The sequence below is a fragment of the Grammomys surdaster genome, unplaced genomic scaffold (assembly GCF_004785775.1).
Source record: "Grammomys surdaster isolate TR1022 unplaced genomic scaffold, NIH_TR_1.0 64, whole genome shotgun sequence".
NCBI lineage: Eukaryota > Metazoa > Chordata > Mammalia > Rodentia > Muridae > Grammomys > Grammomys surdaster.
In genome coordinates this window covers 16,296,404-16,319,531 of record NW_021604566.1, presented here as the reverse complement: position 1 = coordinate 16,319,531, position 23,128 = coordinate 16,296,404, and the positions used below count along the sequence as shown (strand labels likewise).

Below are 23,128 nucleotides of genomic sequence, written 5' to 3'. Positions count from 1 at the left end.
CCACAATTTTCCAGGCTTACATAAATATCCCGGGATCAAAGAGTGGCATAGCCAGAATTGGCACCCAGGCCACGAACAGCCGAACTGCCCAGCCCTACGAAGTCGAAAAACAATCTTCTGTCTTTAAGTGTACCCGTGGGATCAGGCTCAGCTCACACCTAGGGCGCGGAGAACGGGCTATAAATCTGGAGAAATATTTTGTCTCACCCCAAACACTTCTGTAATAGATTTACCCACTGACACTGTGATGTACACACTCCATCCGGAAGCTAAGATGCTGGCAAGTTTCAAGAGTTTGAGCAGCCCGCGTCCTGCTGCGACCGCCCCTGCCCCGCAGCATGCTGGGAATCGTAGTCCCAACCAGGCCCTGCGCTTGTTAGCCTTCATACAGCCAACCCTCAGCGCCAGTAGGGTCAACAGCCGGTTAGGAGACCAAGTCCCGCCTCTAAACCCATCTGCTCTCCAATGCCGCCCTCTGTCGGTCTTTCCTTGCCGCCCAGTTGGAGAGCCGGTTCCAGATACCCCGGAAGTGATCTCTTTTCTTCCGGATTAGGAGTCCGGACGTCCGCACGTGGTTGCCGGCTTTGGGGTACTGCTGTAGCAGTGACAACATTCTGCAGTTGCCCCTAAGTGAGAGGACCGAGGCGCAGCGAGAGCCATGGAGGGCCAGAGCGTGGAGGAGCTGCTGGCCCAGGCGGAGAAGGAGGAGGCGGAGAAGCTGCAGCGCATCACGGTGCACAAGGAGTTAGAGCTGGAGTTCGACCTGGGCAATTTGCTGGCTTCGGACCGCAACCCTCCGACTGTGCTGCGCCAGGCCGGGCCCTCGCCGGAGGCCGAGCTGCGGGCCCTGGCGCGGGACAACACGCAGCTTCTCATCAACCAGCTGTGGCAGCTGCCGACCGAGCGCGTGGAAGAGGCGGTGGTAGCGTGCTTGCCGGAGCCCGCCACACGCCTGCCCCGCGAGAAGCCGCTGCCACGGCCACGGCCGCTCACCCGCTGGCAGCAGTTCGCACGCCTTAAGGGCATCCGTCCCAAAAAGAAGACCAACCTCGTGTGGGACGAGATAACTGGCCAGTGGCGGCGCCGTTGGGGTTACAAGCGCGCACGGGATGACACTAAGGAATGGCTGATCGAGGTGCCCGGGAGCGCCGACCCCATGGAAGACCAGTTCGCCAAGAGGATTCAAGCCAAGAAGGAACGCGTGGCCAAGAACGAGCTGAACCGACTCCGGAACCTGGCCCGCGCGCACAAGATGCAGATGCCCAGCTCAGCCGGCCTGCACCCTACGGGACACCAAAGTAAAGAGGAGCTGGGCCGCGCCATGCAAGTGGCCAAGGTCTCCACCGCTTCGGTGGGACGCTTCCAGGAGCGCCTCCCCAAGGAGAAAGCGCCCCGGGGCTCCGGCAAGAAAAGGAAGTTTCAGCCCCTCTTTGGGGACTTCGCAGCCGAGAAAAAAAACCAGTTGGAGCTACTTCGAATCATGAACAGCAAGAAACCTCAGCTGGACGTGACGAGGGCCACCAACAAGCAGATGAGGGAAGAGGACCAAGAGGAGGCTGCCAAGAGGAAGAAAATGAGCCAGAAAGGCAAGAGAAAAGGGGGTCGGCCAGGACCTTCGGGCAAGAGAAAGGGCGGCCTGCCGGGTCAGGGAGAGAAAAGGAAAGGAGGCTTGGGAGGCAAGAAGCATTCCAGGCTGCCGGCGTTAGGGGGCAAGAAGAAGGGAGTGTCGCAGCAGGGTGGGAAGAGGAGGAAGTAGTGGTCTCCCTTCTGGACCTGTTCTGAAAAGCTAGGACTGTACTAAAGTTTAATTTGTACGTGCTGTAGGCTGACTCAGGAGGTGGCTGCTTTCCTCTATGAGCACGACATTGAAGGGACAGGTTTGCCTCCCCGCGAGTTAGTGCTGGACTACGAATTAATGGAGACACTGACTGGAAGTTGGTGTATTTTGGAACAAGAGAATTACAGAAATGATATAGTCAGAACCAGGAGTAAGTTAAGGCCTGCCTTTTTGTCTTGACTTTGGATACTGGGTAAGGGTTGATCAGATTTAACTTTTACTGTCGGTAGAGGTTGTATGTGAAGCCAGTGACCTGGGTACCAATACGGAGTGTACTTAAAAAAAACAAAGTAGTTATAATGGTTATAAAGAAGACACCTTGTATTAGGAAAACTTTGCCACTAACTATAATATTAAAAGTATAGTGCTTTTTGATTCAGGTGGTGCATTTGGCCAGTGAATTGCTTTAAGTGATAAATTGGAACCACACTAAGTAATGGTAATTAACCTTGTTACTCCAAGGTTACTCCACATGGTTGTCATTTTGTTTGTAGCCGGTGGCTTTTAATTGGCTTGGGTTTAGCAAGTGCTGGGCTGGAATTCACTACAGAGCCAAGGCTGAGATTATAGAGGAGCAGCCACACCCAGCAGGAGACTTCGAGTTTATTTCTGCCCTGGATGTTTTTTCCCTGTTTCATTGTCTTATTTTGGTCTTAATAAACTTATCTTTGCATAATTAATATTTGCATTGTTTTTGTAAGTTATTAATCGCAATTCTAGAATTGAAGGAGGGTGTTTTCTGTAAAATAAGTTGGTCTGTCAGTTGCTAACAGTTGGGAATTGGACTGGAGTTTTCATTTTTAAACGGTTACTTTCTGAAAGTGCAAGGATAGCTCATCTTGTTTCATAACAACTAGTGGAAACTGGATTGATAGTGGCTTTGGGTAAAGTTCTATTTAGGGTCATAGGTAACCTCCAGCCCAGTTCCCAACTGCTAGCAACAGGACTCAACTTTCAGAGATTTGTTTTGGGAGTTTTGGTTGGTAGGTTTGGGGCTTTTTCTTTTCTTTTTTTCTTTCTTCTTTTCTCTTTCTTTCTTTTTTTCTTTCTTTCTTTCTTTCTTTTTTTTTTTTTTTTTTAAGTTTACTCAAGACCCTGTGGGGGTTTTGCCAGCCATTGAGAATTTCAGAGTTGCCTGAAAAATGAGCTAAGGCTGGGTCAGGTGACATTACAGAGTGTTTTCTTCCTGGAGTCGAGCCGCGACCGGATTGGCTGGCGGTGGGGGTGGAGTAGCCGAAGAACAAGGAGACCTGCCATGGCCGCAGCTGCACGGGCTCGAGTCACACACTTGCTGAGGCACCTGCAAAGCACAGCGTGAGTACAGGCTGCCCAAGGGCGCCTCGGCACTGGGCAACCCCTGCGTGCACCCAGTTGGGCAGGCAATCGTAATCGTGATACAGAGTTCAGAAAAGCAGACACCACAGTATGCACTGACCTATGCAGGTCCTGATACCATAGTAGGACGGGATGGTGCAGTGTGGCCCAGCTACCATTAAGGAGACATTCTCAGAGAACCTAGCCTGCTCCCACATGAGACAAGTAGTGTAGACTTTGGTGTCCTTGCTACGACATATCGAAGTAACTCGTGTATGGGTCTGTGTGCAGAAACTGCTCTTCTGAGAATTCAACAGCGAAAGGCTGAAGAACAAGGGCTGCTGATCCAATAAGGGGATAGGCACCTGTCGCAGGTCTCAGCAGATGGGTTGTAAACGGAAAAGACCACAAGGAGTTACCCTCCCTGACCTGGTTCCTTCCAGAAAGGCTGAGTGCATGAGTAGGTGAATGTGAAGTGCCTGAGTCAGCCAGGGAAATGGAAGCTGCAGTGAGCTCGGGAAAGGAGAGGGACTGGGAGGAGGAGCTGTAGTTCCAGGACCCAGCACAGAGTCTGGGCCTGCCTTCTAGGAGACAGTAAGGACTGAGAAGTGAATGGAACACAGTTGATGGACTCCAGGTCGTACACACTGCACGTGAACTGTTGGGGAGAACCAAAGGGTGAGCAAAGTGATTCAGACACGAATCACTTACAGGACAGGAAGGAGAGTGAAGCGGGAGCTGAGGAATCAACCCAGGTGGACATCCTCGGAAGGCAAGGGAGGGCCAGGCAGGAACCTTAGCTAATGGCTAGAAATGAGTTAGCCTTAGAATTTACAGTAACATGAATGGGTGGGAAGAGGCAGCCGTATTTCCGGCATTGATTTCAGATGTCTTTCTTCCCTTTGCTTCTCTTGTCCTTAGAAGTTTAATGCAGGGCATTAAGAAAGAAAAATCTAACTGTAAGCTGGGCCTGGGCCTTGCCTGCTCTCCTGGTGGAAGTAGGCGGCCACTAGGTGGCAACCTTGCTTTATGTTTTTTTCTTGATCTCGGGCAGTTCTAAGAGCCTGAGAGCCACTGGTTACCACCTTTTCCTCCCTTTACCTTTTCCCTCCCTGGGGGTTTTAATTCCAGTTTTGAATTTTGGCGCGGTAGGGTGGAGGCTTTGCAGTCAAGTTTTTGCCAATATCCCGCTATGGCAAGGTTCTCTGAACCATAAAGAGAAACAAATGAAAAGGAGAAACTGAAGCCAGAGGTAGGGATTTCCAAAAAATAGCCGATGTGGCAGGGAAAGGAGAGAAGTTTCCAGGAAAAAAAAAAAAGTGGGAAGGTCATAGGTGACAGGATTCAGGAAGGAGATTGTGGGAAGTGTCCCTGATGTAGAGACAGGACCAGCTCAGGTCCTGAGCTGCGGTCAGTAGAGGAGGGAGTGGTAGAGGACAGGAGTAGCTGATCCGGAAGGCCAGTGGTCTAAGAGCTTCTAGAAGCTCAAGCGTAGAAGCACTCTGAAGATAAACCGTGAAGACATGGGAGGATTGTGTAGACTATTCTCAGGGGTTCAAGCTGAGTAGAAGAGCTACTGATTGAGTCAAAGCTCTTGACCTGTGAGGGCTGGAGCCCATCAGTGTGTACCCTCAGGGAGCTCCTCATAGCTGCCTGCAGGCCTTGGCTCAGTAGACTTGAATAGAGGAGCATCTGGGTGCTGAAAAGGCAGTGGTGGGCTGGATTTTGTCTTTGGCATTATCCTGGGTTTGAGTTGTGTTGCTTTCTCTAATACACTCTGAGCTGCCACCCAGTTTAGTCTCAAGGCTTCTCACTTTCGGTTTCTTGTTTCTGTTGATATTTTCCTTTTTCTTTCCCCTAGATGCCAGTGCCCAACTCATTCTCATACTTACTCCCAAGGTAACACATTTTGAATTTTTATATCAGCTTCAGTTTTGCTTTGTACCCCTGGCATTTGGGTAAAGTGTGGAAAGGGGAAATCAAGGCATGCTTGAGGCGAGCTGATGGAGATAGCTGCCTCTCCCTGGGACGCTGGTACGGTATGACTCCATCTGTGACATGTCAGCTGAGTGCACAATGTTTAATGCTATCATATCCTTTCAATTTTCCTTTTCTATACCTTTTATTTTATGTACATTACTGTTCTGCCTGTATATGTGTCTATGAGTGTGTCAGATCCCTACAACTGGAAATACAGGCTGTTGTGAGCTGCCATGTAGATGCTGGGAATTAAATCCAGGTCCTCTGGAGGAATAGCAAGTGCTGTAAACCGCTGAGCCATCTTTTCAGCCCCAAAATATTTTCCAAAACTGAAAACACACATGATATTTTAAGGAATGTTTAGGTTGTTCAGGAACAAGTCTATTTGGGGCATAAAAAACTCTAAAAGCTAAAGTAAGGTGATCGCTAGAAGAAAAAAAAAAATCTTGTCCATATCCATTTTTAAAATATTCTTTTTTTATAATTAAAAATAATAACAAAAGTCTTCAGCCCCCACCATCTTGATCCTTGCCAGACCCCGTGGTCCATAAAGTTCAAAGTAGCTTCAGCATGTTCTAAGATGTCACATGATTGACAAAAAACTGATTTTATTCTTGGAAAGAGGTAAGCTATAAACAGAGAAGCAGGAAAGGAAAGGTCAGCCAACGAGTGCTCCTGAGCAGTGGCCTGAGGAGGAGGAGTCAAGAGGTCAGAGGAAGCAGTTCACCCTGAGGGCTGATGGGGTCTCTAGCCACCAGCAGTGAAGTGGAGCCAGCCAATTTTGTTTTCACCCATTTTGCCCTAATTTTTTTTTTTTTTTGGCTTTTTTCAACCTGGGTAATGGCATTGAGAACATAACTCCAGCTTCCTGTTTGACTTAGTAGCAGAAGCAGTAGCAAGAGGAGCAAGAGTGTCTACAGAGCCTTAGAGGAATCAGAGAGATGTGGACTTTGATAAGATGCTTTTACCTTCAGATGACATGCTGTTGTTGTTGTTGTTATTATTATTATATTGTTGTTGTCTAGTTCTGGTCTCTTTTTCTTTAATAGCAAAAAAAAATTGGTGGTGCAAATTATTCTGTTGGCTTTCCTTTATCTTGTGATTGACCAGAACTGGTTATAGAGAAGTAGATTAAAAAGAAAGATAGGCCGGGCAGTGGTGGTGCACGCCTTTAATCCCAGCACTTGGGAGGCAGAGGCAGGTGGATTCCTGAGTTCAAGGCCAGCCTGGTCTACAGAGTGAGTTCCAGGACAGCCAGGGCTATACAGAGAAACTCTGTCTCAAAAAAACAAAAAGAGAAAAAAAAAAAAAAGAAAGAAAGAAAGATAGGTAGGGAGACGTGCTGGAGAAATAGCTTAATGGTTAAGAGCACTAACTGTTCTTTCACAACTCTCTGTGATCTTACACCCTCACAGACATACATGCAGGCTGCACACATTGGTACATAAAATAAAAACAAATTTTTTTTTAAAGAAAGATACGGGCCCAAGGAGATGGTTCACCAGGTAAGGGCACTTAACTGTGCAAGCCTGGTGACCTGAGTTGGATCCCAGAATTCGCATGAAGGTGGACCGACTCCATAAAGTTGTCCTCTGACCTCCATATGCATGCTGTGGTTCACACAGTCACCAGGCACACACAACAATAAGAACTGTTTTAAATATGAAATTCACTGATGACCCCCCTATTGCTCCGATATAGCAACAGAAAGAAAAATGTCAGGTTTTAGTACTTTTTGTAAATATTGACCTATGTGTGGTATACAACTGTAAAATGGCAAAAATGTATACTTTTGGGTAAGATTTCAAGAAAGATGTTTATGTTCATTGTTGGGTTTTATTTTCAAAAACAATATTTATGTTTATTTTGTAACACATGATCTGATGATACTCTCTGTGCTTCTAGCCCCTGGACTCTTACCTTCAGGAAAAACAACAGATTACGCCTTTGAGGTAGATCTCATTGATTCATTCTTTCTTTTAGGAATGACATGGAAAACCCCACATATTTGCTGAAGCATTAGTGTTCCATTTGAAATCTGTTGTTAGCTAGTGATCCCCGTCTCATTTTGATCAGGCTCTGTGCAGCAGTGTACATTGTGAAGATAGGGGAAGATAGTCAGAAAACAATAATGTTTAAAACAGTATCTTTCATATAGCTATTAAAATAGGACAAACTCCCAGCTCTACATATTCCCAGTTATATGTGCCATATATCAAGTATCTGAAAATATCTAACAAAAGAAGTCATGTTCTGAAGCCGGAGTAAATGACCAACGAATCCCAGTGCAATTTGTCATACTAATTACATAATCACTTGTAATTATTTGTTTAGCTCATTGCCCCTCCTCATTTAGGAATCATAAATTAGGTCACTAGGAGCCTTCTGCTAGCCCAAGCCCCATCTGAAGGTACAGCCCCCACTCAGCCCCACAGGACAGCTGACAGTTGAAAACTGTAATCTTGGGGTTACAAGGTCATTGGAGAGTAACAGAGATCCGGGGGACCCTGTTGGAATGACTTAAATCCTCATTTAAGGAGTTATTAACCATTTAAGGAAGGAAGAAAGAACATATGAATCAAACACACCATGATTGCTTTGGTGTGTCCTTTAATTGAAAATGGCCGATCCACGTTATGATGTAAGCCCTAGAAGACCATGCATCTGTGTCTTAGTTACTTGTGTTATCTGAGTCCAGCACAAGGCCGTCAACAGAGCACCCTCTGTGGTCTTAGTGGACAGGACGCTAGAAGGATGTGTATAGATGCACACAAGGATTGGATAAATGAAGGGGCAAAACTGCAGGTGAGACACATGAGTTGGAAAGGAAAAAATGTGTCTGATTTGGTGTGGGAATTAGGGAAAGCAGACACTTAGAGCTGAAGGAACAAGTAAGAATTAGTGTCTTTGGGAAAAGACAAATACAAAATTTCAATATGACTGGAGCCAAGGTTTGCTTAAAGGAGAGGAGAGGCCGGAAGGCGAGACATGTGGAATGCCGTGCTACAGAGCATGCTATTTATTCTCTAAACAATGAGGAGTCATCTCAGGGTTTTAGAAATACATTGACCAACTCTAATACACATAATTTTTTTTTTAATTTCAGATGGCTGTCTCAAATATTAGATATGGAGCAGGGGTTACAAAGGAAGTGGGCATGGCAAGTATTTGAGATGTCTGCAGCTTCTACAAGTTATCTTATAAACACACGTGTTAAGGGACCAATAATCAAGTCCTTTGTTCTTTTCTTTTAATATTTATTTATTTAGTGTATCTGCATGTATACCGATGATCCAGAAGAGGGCATCAGATCCTGTTATAGATGGTTGTGAGCCACCATATGGAATTGCTGGGAATTGAACTCAGGACCTCTGGAAAAGCAGCCAGTGCTCTTAACTGCTGAGCCATCTCTCCAGCCCTAAGTCCTTTGTTCTTAAAGAGCATGTTAAACTTGCCAAAAGGTGCTGCTGTGTTCAAGCCTAACTTATGAGTTAATTTTTATTATAGGATCTACAGAATATGGGAGCTAAGAATGTTTGCTTGATGACAGACAAGAACCTCTCCCAGCTCCCTCCCGTTCAAATAGTTATGGATTCCCTATCGAAGAATGGCATCAGTTTTCAGGTTTATGATGACGTGAGGGTGGAACCTACAGATAGAAGGTAACACTATGTGCTTCTTAGTTACTTAAGCAGAAGCCAACAAAAATGGCTGCCATTGAAAATTTATCCCAGACCTTGTTTAGCGGCATGACAGTGTGGTTTTTGTTTTTTTAATATAGCATAATGCAACCTTTGTTTTCTGTTCTCTTAAGCTTCATGGATGCGATTGAATTTGCCAAAAAGGGAGCTTTTGATGCCTATGTTGCTGTGGGTGGGGGCTCCACCATGGACACCTGTAAAGCCGCTAATCTGTATGCATCCAGCCCTCATTCTGAGTTCCTTGATTATGTCAATGCCCCCATCGGGAAAGGGAAGCCAGTAACTGTACCTCTTAAACCTCTGATCGCAGGTAAACACTGCTCATTTGCTTTATTTTACAACTAGCAGAAAAGGCCGTAGGTGCCATGCCAGCTATTAATGTCAAAGTCTTCATTTCCAAAACTTCTGATATGTTTATTTTATATCAGTGCATGTTTAGAGACAAAAACAGTAACAGACAACAGTTACTTCATTTAAAAATTCTGACTGTCAGCACTGCACAGACAGACAGTTTGGGTCAGTTAGAGGAAGCTTGGAATGTTAGGCCATTATCTCACTGTGTAGAGGAGGCAAGGATCTTCACTGACATTCGGTAGGTTCCCTGTTGGCAGCCTTGTCTCCAGGCCTGTCTACTTTGTCTCATTTCCCAGCCACTGTGGAGTTTGCAGAGAACATTTGCTGTGTTCTCTCAGTGACTCAATCTTTTCTTCCATATAATGGCTCTTCAGCTGACCTGGAGTTTTGCGTCTTCCCCAGGACACATGGCCAGCATGGATGTGTTATGAGTGACATCTGCTCCATGGCTACCCAGTGCACAAACCCATATCAACAAATAGCTTGAATGTCCCACAGAGGCATTTGAGGCTAGCCTTTCCTTCCCTCTCATATCTATGGCTGTTAGCACACTACTCACCGAGGTTCTGTTGTTAAAATGTAGTACCTAGGAATAAGGGAACAGCTTCAGTTTAAGTATCATCCCTGCCCCCCCTTCTGCTCTATTGGAAACGCCCACGGTAGAGACTTGAGGGAGTTCATGGCAGGTGAGCTGCTCTGACATAATTGGAGTCTGGCACGTGGAACCCACTGGGAAACTGTGTCAGCACCACACAGAGAAGTGATTAGTAAAGTTTAGAAACTTGACAGAGCTACAAAACCACAGGGCCCAGCAAAAACAGCTCGCTCCTATACCTGTTGCCAAGGGGGAATAAAGATGTCTTTTAGAGACAGGATGTGCAAGCGTTCCCACCGGAGGTGCTAGGCAACTTGATCTCTGGCTCTAGAGCCAAGCTTCCCAGAGCTCATCACCATTGATATGGCAGACTTTCCACACTGGTATGATTAACATACATATTAATACTGACATAGACGTCAATTACAACAGATTTCACATATTCAACACAGATTAGTGTTAGTTGAGACACAGACAACATAAGTATAAAACCTGTTTGCGGGCAGCATGTAAGTTAAATGTGCATACGTGTTAACCATGCATACATGTTAATTTACCATACATTTAATGTAAATTCACAAAATGCATTTTGCATATACAGATAGCAGGCATATTAAATACTCATGCATATTAACTATACATATTAATCCAGCCATGTATAGTAGGCAGCCATGTTAATGCAACATGTATATTATGTTAATACAGATATAGAAGCCAGGTAAATGTTAAATAAACCAGTAGAACTCATGTTAATATAGACAGATAAGATATATTTTAAGCATGTATGTGCATTCAAACATCATAATGTATATTAAACATATACACACACACACAAACACTAGCACAGATACAGATTGTATACATGCATTCTAATGTAGCCACAGACATAGCATACTGATGGGAACATTCACAAGTGTGTTAACTCAAGCGTGGGCATCACATGAGTCCTTAACATATATATTACACAGATACAGTTGTCAGACTTGCTCCCTGTTTCTGAGATGGAATTAAGTATCTCCACTGACATCTGTTCAGATTCCTTCTAATATTAATATCATTTTGTTCAAGTTCCAACTACCTCAGGGACCGGGAGTGAGACTACCGGGGTTGCCATTTTTGACTATGAACGTTTGAAGGTAAAAACTGGTAAGAATTTGATTGCTAACTCTTTTGAAATTCTCTCTCAATCCCTTTTACCTCACTCCTTTGGCCTTGGTACTGTTATTTAGAAATCAGAGAGGTGCCGGGTGGTGGTGGCGCACGCCTTTAATCCCAGCACTTGGGAGGCAGAGACAGGCGGATTTCTGAGTTCAAGGCCAACCTGGTCTACAGAGTGAGTTCCAGGATAGCCAGGGCTACACAGAGAAACCCTGTCTCGAAAAACCAAAACAAACAAACAAACAAACAGAAATCAGAGAGGTAAAGGGGCTCAAGTACACATTTTCCCTTCCCAAGTGTATATGAAAATTGGCTGGTGAATTTCTTGTTGACAATTACCTGAAGCCTATCAAAATGCCGTGAATCTCTTTTTCATATACATTTTTATTTATGAGCATGTATAAATGCAGTCCATAGCTGTGGGAATGCCCTTGGAGGCTAGAAGAAGCTGTCAGATCCCCTGGAGGTGGAGTAACAGGCAGTAGTGAGCCCCTTGACTCGGGGCTGGAAACTGAACTTGGGTTCTTTGAACAAACAATAATGCTCTTACCCACAGAGCCTTCTTCCCAGCCCCCAGTGCCGTGGACCTTACTTAACAGACCACTCTCCTGCCCATGGCAGTGGTTCCCTCTCTTTGACATTTTTAACATTTTAAAGCAATCTTATCAAAAGATGCTTATATACAAATAAATGCATAGTTTTCAAAGCATCTGTTTGATAGGTTTTAACAAATACACATGGCAAATCAAGATCCTAGACACTCCATATCTCCACAAGGTTCCGTCCCAGCCAGTTGTTCCAGGCCCATCCCCAGATCACTTCTGTTCTGTTTTCTGTCTTCTTAGACATTTGGGCGTACCTTCTCCTTGACTGTGGTAGAAATAAGTCTGGTTCAGTATAATGTTTCCAGCCCTTGTTGACGTTCAACTACACATTGAGAGTCACTTCTTTATTTTTGTTAATTTATATGGTTAACAACAGCAATAACAAGCAACTCTTAAATTCAGCCTTATGGTGTTTAAAAGGCTTATATACATATTATTTTATCTTTATAGCTCCTGAGACAGATGTTGTTATAGTGTGTATGTACATGTGTGTATGCATGTACATGTGTGTAGGGCCTAACTCCCGGTGGTTAAGTGACTTGTAACATAGCAAGGTATAGAACAATGGCCAGTGGTCTGCTAATAAATAATATTTTGGAATTGAATAAGAAATAAGTCCTGGTTTGTAGTTCTTGTCAGTTTCTGTGTGGTCATCACTGCCAGCTGGGCCAGTCACTCCTCTATGCAGCTGAAGGGGCTACATGAGCTGGCTTGTGGATGGGGAAATCAGCCCAGCACACCACCGAAGCACAGGTTCTGGTCCCAAGTCACCTTCCACTGCTTCTTGTGTCACTACATGAAAATGAATATTTTCTCATACTTTTGTTTTTAAATTTATTGTCCTAATGTTAAATTTTTAGTGATGCCCGTACCTTTAATGTATTAAAACTCTTCTGTTTTAGGCATTGCTTCACGAGCCATCAAACCCACCCTGGGACTGGTTGACCCCCTGCACACTCTCCATATGCCTTGCCAGGTGGTTGCCAACAGTGGCTTCGACGTCCTTTGGTAAGTACCAGTGCCTCCTAGAGGAGCTTTTCAAGACTGGTCTGTAAACAGTATTTTGCCACTGGACTGCCTGTATACAATCCTGATAAGCCTTCACTGATTGACACTATGGAGTACCACTCCTGTTGGCTGTCATTGTCCCTCACTAGGTGAAAATGTGAAAGTGGGAAATGTTGCTGATAGGATGTAGTCATGTTAGAGCCCACAAGTCTATCTCTGGGCAGAACACCCTAGACAACACTGTGGTGGTGGAATCACAGAGAAAGGATCAGTTTAAGATGACATGAAGCATCTCTGGACCACACCACCTGCCTCTACAGCCACACAAACTAGGGAAGGTTCAGGGCTGCACCCTGGGGGAGATCAGTTCAAGGGCTAGTGTCTCCAAAATGCACTCCTAGCACCTCACACACATCGCCTCTCTGTAGCACTGTGCAGCGTGACACTCGTAGATTGGCTGTCCGGTGCTTAGTAACTTGGCCAGGCTCACATAGGCTCCTGTGGTTTCGGCTGTGACATGTGTATTTACTGCAGACCTGTTCCTGAGCCAGGCCATTAGTGCCAGTCTCCTTTGAAGACCACACAGGTTCTTTTCACTTTCAGCAAGTCTCAAAACACCATAGTTCATCCACTGGTACAAGCATATTTTTTCACTTTTTGTGAAGCCAGACAAGGTGGTCCATTTAGGGGAACATGACCCATAGGCAGGTAAACAACAGGTTCAGGGACAGCCCCCGCCCCAGTTGTTGGGGGACCCATAGTTGTTCATCTCCTACATATGTGCCGGGGGCCTAGGTCCAGCCCATGCTCACTCTTTGGTTGGTGATTGATTCTCTGGGACCCCTCACAGGTCCAGGTTAGTTGACTCTGTTGGTCTTCCTGTGGAGTCCCTGTCCTCTTCAGGTCCCTCAATCCTTCTTTATAAGGAATAATTTTTGTTTTAAAAATAGTGATAAGAATAATTACAAGAATAAGCTTTGCAAGGGATGGAGAGAAGCAAAGCTCACTATGTGTGTTTTAAACATTTCCTTTCAGCCATGCTCTGGAGTCGTACACTGCCATTCCCTACAGCATGCGGAGCCCCTGCCCTTCCAATCCCATCCAACGACCAGCGTACCAGGGTAGCAACCCAATCAGCGACATCTGGGCAATCCATGCTCTGAGGATTGTTGCCAAATATCTGAAGAGGTATGTCAGCCTGAGGACAGAGAGATGGGACATGCTCTCAGGTGAAACCTGACCTGCCTAATGCCAAAAGGGCTGCTGACCAGATCAGTCACCTGTGACCTCTGAAGGGATCTGAGGACAGGCAGGAGAACACTAGAGCACCTCGGTTCCAAAAGGCAACAGTTTCATAAACCAACTGAAGATCTTAATGTGTAAAGGATACAGATAAAATTAATTAACGGTTTTCTCACCAAAGCCCCCAAATTAGCCAGACATAGTGGTGAACACCTGAAATTCCAGAACTTGAGAATCTGATACAGGAGGATTGCCGTGGGTTTGAGGGCCAGTCTGTGCTACATAGTTAGTACTAGACCAGCCAGGACTGCAAGGCAAGACTCTTTCCAAAACAATAGCTCCAGCAATAAAGCTTGCATGAGGGGGATGTCTGAGACTGGGCAGAAATGAGAACTACACCAACAGATGCTGGCTGAGTCATCTGTACCCTAAAAGCACACAGAAGCTACCCAGTGAGAAAACTCACGTGAATTAAAGTCAAGGAAAAAATATAGATACTCAGAAGACAGAATATGGAAAAGAGTTCCTGGGAGGTTTTGAAAGATTCAGGAACACAAACACAAACTGAGTGTAGCAATACACAAGGAGTTCCGACTACCATGGAGGCTGAGGCGCAGCGTGGGAATTTGAGATCAGCCTGGGCAGTATAACAAGACCTCAAACCTGAAAATAAAAAATTTAATTAACTATTTTATTTTTATGTATTTATTTTTGGTATTTTGAAACATGGTTTCTCTGTGTAAGTCCTGGCTGTCCTGGAACTTACTTTGTAGACCAAGCTGGCCTTGAACTAACAGAAATCGGCCTGCCTCTGCCTCCCAAGTTCGGAGGTTAAAGTGTGCACCATTGCTGTGCAGCATAAGTTTCTTTTTCTTTTTTTAACCTCTAGATAGATAGATAGATAGATAGATAGATAGATAGATAGATAGATGATAGATAGATGATAGATAGATAGATAGATAGACAGATGATAGATAGATAGATGATAGATAGATAGACAGATGATAGATAGATAGATAGATAGATAGATAGATAGATAGATGATAGATAGATAGATAGATAGATGATAGATAGATGATAGATAGATGATAGATAGATGATAGATAGATGATAGACAGATGATAGATAGATAGATAGATAGATAGATGATAGATAGATAGATAAAGAGATAGATATAGATAGATATAGATAGATGATTAGAGATACAGATATATGGATATATATTATCTATTTATTTTGGGAATTTTTTGAGACAGGGTTTCTTTTTTTTCCCTTTTTTTTCAATTGATTATTTATTTCTTTTTATTTTATGTGCATTGGTGTTTTGCCTCCATGTATATCTATGTGAGGGTGTCAGATCCCCTGAAACTGAAGTTACAGACAGTTGTAAGCAACAATAAGGGTGCTAGGAATTGAACCCAGTTCCTCTGGAAGAGCAGCCAGTGCTCTTAGCCACTGAGCCATCTCTGTAGCTAAATGTTTTAGAAGTTGACTAATCTTTAAATTTTTTAAAGAATACAAATATATAAGTATACATATTTGCAGCCATTATTTATTAGAGACCAAATGGGAACAGCTCCCAAAACAGCAAAAGCATACAGTTCAGTTTGGATCACTGTCACAGAGAGGAGGATAACCTGGCTGGCTTAGCCTGCAGTGGCCTCGGGTGACAGGGCTCTGGGTGCAAGCTGAGAACGTGTTCACCCTGACTCCATTCACAACTGTCAGGGCCACTGACAAATGCAAACTGAGCAAGTCCCAGGTCATCTCCCCGGAGCAGTACTCAGTGCAAGGTCAGGCCTTGCTTCCCTGCCATCTTCCTATCAGTTAAGCAGCTGACAGAGTATTTATTATGCCCTTGGTGAAGCTGTTGATGAGGAAAATATGTTTGCCTTCCATTTTCATTGAGAAGACAAGGGGTTGTTTAAGTAACCTGCCTAATTTTTCTTCCTACTGAGGGACGTTCCCCAGTCTCACTTTTCCCTAAGGCGGCTCTTTATTCAGAAGGAAATGCCAATGTCGGTGTGTTACTCCACACTTACCTCATCCACAGGGCTGTCAGAAACCCTGATGATCTGGAAGCAAGGTCTAACATGCACTTGGCAAGCGCCTTTGCTGGCATTGGCTTCGGAAATGCTGGTGTTCATCTGTGGTAAGTGAGCATGCAATTCATTTTCGTGACTCAAGCTACTGCTTCTAAGTTTCTACATATGTAACTCAGGACAAGTGGAAAATTTAAAATATGCTATACAAAAGACATCTAAGAGCCCCCAAACATTTTCTTAATTTGAATTAGTTTATTGGGTCATGGATTTCTTATAATAACTTTTTGTTTTGTTTTGTTTTTTTTTTGGTTTTTCGAGACAGGGTTTCTCTGTGTAGCCCTGGCTGTCCTGGAACTCACTCTGTAGACCAGGCTGGCCTCGAACTCAGAAATCCGCCTGCCTCTGCCTCCCAAGTGCTGGGATTAAAGGCGTGCGCCACCACCGCCCAGCCTTATAATAACTTTTAAAATGCAGTTCAGATAATATACAGTTCACTCATCTAAGACACATGGAATACAATGGTTTTTACTCTGTGCATAAAGTCCTGTTACCGTTAGTTTTAGAACATTTTATTACCCCCTGTTTAAAAGAAAAATTCACTATCCCACATCCTCAGCCACTCCTTGCCAATGCCCACGCTGCCCTGCATGCTTACAAACCTCTGAACAACTTTCCATCTCTTTGGAATTCTCTGTCAGGTGTGTCACAGACATGACATAAACATGAAGTCACATGATCCTCTGTGCCTGCCATGCTTTATTTAGATACCGTTAGAACCTTCAGTTCCCTCATGCAGGAACACCTCAGATCTTTTCATTGCCAAATAATATTCTGTTGTGTGAAGATACCACATTTGATTTGACCTTTGATCAGTTGGTGGACATTTGTGACTATGAATAATGTTGTGTACATGTATTTGTCGGCATATTTTTATTTCTCTTTCTTGATACAAATGAATGGAATGTCTGCATCTATGGTAATTTTGTATTATTATTAATTTTTCTTTTTTTTAGAAACTACCACCCTTCTTTAGTGTTTATACCATTTTTTCACTTACGCCAGCACTGGATGAGAGTTTCCATTTCTCTGTGTCTTGCTCTATATTGTGGTTTGTAAAATCTCAAGTGCAGGATCTTTCCTTGGTCTCTCATATACAACAGAGAAAGGAGCTATCAGAATCTTTGTTTATATCCTTAAATTAATCTTTGACCAAAAACATTATTGTATAGTGCCTTAAAATAAAAAAAAAAAAAACAAAGCAGAATGTTGAGAATTAAGAGTAGAGCTGTGTTACGGTGAAAGGCAGCAGCGAGCATCGTGTTATGTAGCGAGGGACGGTGAATTTATTATGCCGAAAGCAAGGAAACAAAACGTACTAGGGCCTGAAAATGCTCATCTCCCTTGGCCCAGTAGTTCACTTTTAGGAATCTAGCCTAAGTAATATTCATGGTATCTGCAATTGTTTTCCTTATTAAAAAAAAAAATGTTCACTTAAGTGTAATTTATAATTGAAAATTTTGGATGCATATTTGATTTCCAATAGTTAATACTCAACTGTAGTACTTAAAGAATAAAATAAAGTCGTGTTTAAGGCAGATTAATATAGAAAGGTGTTTGCAACACCAGACACAGTAGCTCACACTTGTAATCCCAACACTTGTGAGGTCGAGGGGAGGATCAGGAATTTAAGGTCATCCTCAACTACATAGGTTGAGATTATCCTGGCCTATGTGAGACTCAGTCTTGAAACAAACAAAGAGGATTAGGCTACAAAAGCAGTGCAGAGGGACAGGAGAGACGGCTCAGCAGTTTAGAGATCAACAGCAACTCTTTCAAATGACCCAGGTTCAAGTCTCAGCACCCAGGTGGTATCTATTGCCTCTGTAACTCAAGTTCCAAGTGATCAAATGCCCTCTTCTGGCCTCCCTGGGTATTGCAGGCATGGGGCACAGACATACATGCAGGCAACACACACACAAACACATAAAATAAAAAAGGAAAAAGAAATCTTGAAACTATGTTCAATATTATCATAAATATATGCATAAAATTGCCAGAAGGAAAGACACTATGAATAATTTTTATTTTGTACAAAGAACATAGACAACTATTAAAAAGAATTGAAATTTTGGGGGCTAGAGAGGTAGCTCAGTACTTAAGAGTACTGGCTGCTCTTCCTAAGGTCCTGCGTTCAATTCCTGCAACCACATGGTGGCTCACAGCCACCTATAATGGGATCTATATTCATTTACACAGACAGAGCACTCATACATGAATAAATTTTAAAAATTAAAAAATTGAAAATTTAAGTATTACTATAGAGTTGTCTTTGAAAGCTACATGAACCCTAACACTTCTTAAAAGCATATTAATCAATAATTTTCTGATTCCAAGAGAGGATTCTAAGGAGAATGTACCTCCAAAAAAGTACATTCTAAAATACCCAATAACTCATGGAAGTAGTAGCTTCCAATCTATCTCATGCAAGATGTCTGAAAACTGTGGGATAAATATTTATGTAATTCATCAAAATACTTCCTTTCATGAGATCTTTTGCTGAATAAGTTTGCAATCTTCCAAAAGTCTATATTATAAGAATGAGACCATTTTGCTTACATTAAGCACTTCATTTTTACAATATTAATTGTGAATATTACATATTAACTTGTTACAATATTCTGAACCATCTATTAAACTAGAATGTTTTCCTGTTTGTTCACTAAAAGTTCAAGAGGATATAAAGTATCTGTTTTCTGGTAAAAAGCAAAGCCCACTGTGTGCTGGAGAATGTTTCAAGGGGTAGAATGTTTCTGTGCAATCCTGAGGACCTGAGTTTGGATACCAGCGCTTACATAAAAATCTGAAGTTGGGTGTGGATGGCCACAATTACCTATATCCCAGCACTAACGAGATGCAGAGTCTCTGGGGCTTGATGCTGCCAGCCTAGTTCTAGAGGAAATCCTGTCTTGAGGAAATAAAGCAAAGAAAGAATAATAGAGCAGGACACTCAATATCCTCTCCTGCCCTGTGTGTGCCACAGTTTTGCAAAGGTAAAAAGCAGGCAAATAAAAGTTAAATAGAACTGATTAACCTAGCTTCTTAGGGTAGACTCATCCTTTATAATTCAGCACTGTTAATATACAACATTTGAAACAATCTGTCGATTATTTGCAGAATGGATCACTAGTAGGTCCAGCTTGCATATTATCCAATGCATACAACTCTTTGATCATTGGAGTCTGGTCATTTCAGAGGTTTTGTTAGTGAATCCAGTAAACTTGGAGTGTGTCATAGTACACTCCCTGCATCCAAGAAGCACATCGTGTAGAACCCTGCAAGTAACAGTCCAGAGATGTGGGAGCACTCCTGCAACAATGTCCATGATACTGGATTCTAGCATCTGTGTGTCAACAAAAGATTTTTTCTTCTTTTCCAGCCATGGCATGTCTTACCCAATTTCAGGTTTAGTGAAGACATATAAAGCCAAGGAATACAATGTGGATCACCCTCTGGTGGTAAAAATATTTAAAAATAAATTACTCAACTAGCTCTTAGAATTGTCCCAATTTCTGTAAGTATATTTGTCAGCGGGTGTGGGGATGGAACCCTGGCAAGAACTCTGGCACCAAGCTGTACCCCAGCCCACACGGCAAGCCCTGGACTGCCCACAGTACTAGTCATGTCAGAATGAGAGCCCATGACTGCCCATAGGACTAGTCATGTCAGAGTGAGACCCTTGACTGCCCACAGTATTAGCCATGCCAGAGTGTTGAGGAAGAACAACTGTTCTGTGCATCTCTCCCCAGCCCCATGGCCTTTCCGTGGTACTCACCTCTCCTGCAGTGTTCACCTTCACAGCCCCGATGTTTCCAGAGCGGCACCTGGAGACAGCAGAAATATTAGGTATGAACCTTTACTCACAGCTCTGTGGCCCTCCAAAGTGGAATGTTTCCCGGGGATAAGAACAAAGGCTTTCATTTGGAGTAGCTCAGTGATAAGATGACAGGGACTTTCCTGGAGCCCCAGACAGCACTTAAATGCCATAATTTTAGCCTTCTAAGGATCCATAAGGAAATGGAACCTGTTAAGTATTCCTATTGCTATTTGCTCTGCTCTCACTGCTGGACACACAACTAATGTCCTCCCTGACTTCTGCTATGCAGAGTCACTGATAAAATGAATCAAGAAAGCAGCCATGACCTCTCAGTCACAGAGAAGCCAAACAATAAACCAAAGCAATTCAAATGAGCAACCTGCTTGGCATACTGTCGAATAAGTAATCTCTCTAATAAGATACCCACTGTGCCTTTTGACTCTTACAGAAATAAAATTATATGCTGGATAGCCATAGTGGGGGGTTTAAAAAAATCTTAGTGTTTTTCTGAAACAAGAACTCTTTTATTCTTTAGGTGACTTGGAGAACTTGATTTGCTTGTGAACATCTCATCCCTCCTACTTGGGTTTAGGGTGGGAAGAGAAAGGCTGTAACAAAAACTCTTCATTATGTTCTTGTAGCTTGAGCCGTTAGAAAGATTATTCCCAAGGAGGCAGGAATGACCGCAGACATCCTCCCACAGGGCTACTGCCCCGCCCTCCCTCACACACCAGTCCTTTGTGTGCCCCAGGACTCCAGGTGCTGTGTGGGGAATGTTAATGTCAGAAGCCTCAGGACTTGGAGCCAAGCCCTGGCTTCAGTTTGTACTGTTTACTGAGTGAACACGTTGGCAGTGATACCAGGGGCCTGTATCCCTTCTCCCTTTAGGGAGGGGAATTGCGGTCATGCTGGGACATAGCTTTGGCCTTTGTAAATATACGAATGATAAAAATTAAGGAAAGGGGTCCTAAACGGTGGGCTAGATATACTGTAGAAATCTTAGTGAATTTACAAGCCATGTTCCAGGAAGCCCAGACATTACAAGATGGCAGATCCCCTGTTAAACTGGGAGAAGAACCCTAACTGCTTAGGAATTCCAGTAATATGCCATATTGCTAGTTAAGTATATTAATTCTCTATAAAATCTTAGCTTTTCCTTAGCTATACCAGTTTATTTTCCTTCATGTCCCCTCTTTTTTGTTATTGTTTCTAAAAATGCTCCATAGGAAAGTCTAGATGTCTGTACCATGTGTTCAGTGGCAACCATCCCAGGATCATAAAACTGTAACCCCATATCCTGTCACGCCCCTCACCTAATCTGCTCGTAGCTGCTGCTGAGCATTGCAGACAGATCTGCCAGGTCTGGTGTACCTTTCATCCTGTTGCTCTCCATCTGGCCTGTATCTGGTTCTGTTTACCTTTTCCTGGAGCTAAAGCCAGTCTGACCCTCACAGACCCTCACAGAAGGAAAGGGCGTAACTCTGACAGCGGCCTCCTCTCCCTCCTAGGCATTTTGTTTATACCTTGTCCAATGCTGCCTTCATTAGCAGAATGCTAGCCTGTGGGCAGCACAAGTGTTGCACTAAGATAGATGATGGACAGGCTAAGTGCTAAGCACAGGCTAGGAAAGCTGTTCCCTTCCCCTGGGTACCTGCACATACCCCTGCCTAAGAACAGAACTCCATGGCCCTTCCAGACTGACATCTCTGTTACTGTTTGTGCTGTGAATCATTAAGCTTCTGCCTTACAAATCTCCAAGACTTGGCAGCCTTCTTCACATGATCATCTTCAAAGGAACCACTATTCTCTGAATCTGTGGTCTTTGTTGTGCCCAGCTGCCACTGAGACATTTATTAACAGGAACATCCCCTGTCCTTTAGCAACATAGTCCACATTTTTTTAAGGTCTAAAAAGGAAACCTTTTCTTCCCTAGTCACAGTAACAGAGCTCTCTGGCAGCCTATGTGTGGTCCTAGTCACAGTAACAGAGCTCTCTGGCGGCCTATGTGTGGTCCTAGTCACATGTAACAGAATTCTCAGGCAGCCTATGTGTGGTGTTTGTAGTTCCATATCCTTGCCTCAAGCTGTTTGTAAAATCCTTGTGTTTTCTATGTTGCTGTTAGAAAAGACATTGAATGTGCACACCTCTAGGAGTCAGTAAATGCCAAGTTTTGAAAGCCATATAAGCTACACCCCCTACAAATGTGCCATCCCTGCATCCCAACCCCCTACAAATGTGCCGTCCCTGCATCCCAGTGCTAGCCATCTTCCCAGCCTTCTATACAGCACCTCCTTTCTTGGCTCTGTCATTCTGCTCCCCCACTACACAAAGGGTGAACTGGGAGGAATCAGAAGTCCCCAGCCAGCTTATCCTAAAGAGCTGATGGCTACTAAGCCTGTCATCTGTGGGCCACTGACGACAGAGACATCTCAGGAAACCCTAGTAGTGCCCTGGACCTCAGTGTTTGGAGGTGTCATTGGATACAAATTATATGTTCAGCTGATATTGTGACTGAGCTATATCTAGGAGCTGCTTCCCTCTCTTCCTATGGTCTGAACTTTTCTTCTAGGAGCCAACATCTCCACTGCCAGGATCCAAGATGCTGGGCCTGTGTTAGCAGATGCCCTCCGAAAATTCCTATTTGACCTCAATGTTGATGACGGTCTCACTGCCCTTGGTTATTCCAAGGATGACATCCCTTCATTGGTGAAAGGAACATTGCCCCAGGTAAGATTCACAGCATAGCCTTCATGCTTGCTAAATACAGAGCCAGAGGGGACCAGCACTCGGTCTGCTAATGACCTTGCAGCACCCCTCACAGCTACTAAAGACCCACAATACCAAAGCAGCCTGAATCCTGTGCCTTTATGTTCGTCCATAAAACTGTGGCAAAACTGAAAGGATCCTTTATGAAAACATCAAGACAGAAACTGCCAAAGCGACTTGAGCTATGGGAAACTTACCCTTTCCCACACTGCTGCTGTTTAAGGAGTCCCCCTGTAAGACAGTGTGAAGCCATTTCAAAGGGACCACTGATGTTGTTTCCACTATAAAACATCAGAGATTCCTACCGTTCTGTAGAATGCAGCATAGCTTTTAAGTTGAAACTATTGTAAGTTTGCATTTGAATCACTTGAGGGATGTTGTATATTTCATACACATCTGTGTCCCTCTGTGCCTTATTTCATTTATTTAAATTTTGCTAAAGAATGTGAACTAAATTACCCCCACTTACAAAGTAGAATCATTACAGATATAAAACTCCCTTTCCCAAGAACCTCATGAAAATGCGATCTGTTCGGACCTCTCTGGAGCTAGTACACCAGATCATAATGGGCCGAGACCCTGATATTGCAATTTACTATAAAGTAGGGACCTCAGATCCTTGAGCACTGAGTTAGTGGACAACACCACG

General features: G+C 43.7%; 2 protein-coding genes across 2 annotated transcripts in view; both read left to right on the top strand.

Annotated features, from left to right (window-relative positions):
* The first annotated feature begins 561 nt into the window (after positions 1–561).
* Positions 562–2,517, top strand: Rrs1 (ribosome biogenesis regulator 1 homolog). The gene has a single exon (XM_028769974.1). It carries the CDS (start codon positions 659–661, stop codon positions 1,754–1,756), a length of 1,098 nt encoding a protein of 365 aa, XP_028625807.1. The 5' UTR covers positions 562–658; the 3' UTR covers positions 1,757–2,517.
* A 508-nt stretch (positions 2,518–3,025) lies between these two features.
* Positions 3,026–23,128, top strand: part of Adhfe1 (alcohol dehydrogenase iron containing 1) — a 26,377-nt gene continuing 6,274 nt past the window's right edge. Inside the window, exons 1-13 of the mRNA XM_028769518.1 lie at positions 3,026–3,151; positions 5,013–5,050; positions 7,037–7,083; positions 8,238–8,291; positions 8,639–8,793; positions 8,946–9,142; positions 10,850–10,927; positions 12,447–12,552; positions 13,588–13,740; positions 15,848–15,946; positions 19,276–19,354; positions 19,646–19,742; positions 22,283–22,440. Coding sequence (XP_028625351.1) covers positions 3,093–3,151; positions 5,013–5,050; positions 7,037–7,083; positions 8,238–8,291; positions 8,639–8,793; positions 8,946–9,142; positions 10,850–10,927; positions 12,447–12,552; positions 13,588–13,740; positions 15,848–15,946; positions 19,276–19,354; positions 19,646–19,742; positions 22,283–22,440 — 1,320 coding nt within the window. The 5' untranslated portion in view covers positions 3,026–3,092. The remainder of the gene's footprint in view (positions 3,152–5,012; positions 5,051–7,036; positions 7,084–8,237; positions 8,292–8,638; positions 8,794–8,945; positions 9,143–10,849; positions 10,928–12,446; positions 12,553–13,587; positions 13,741–15,847; positions 15,947–19,275; positions 19,355–19,645; positions 19,743–22,282; positions 22,441–23,128) is intronic.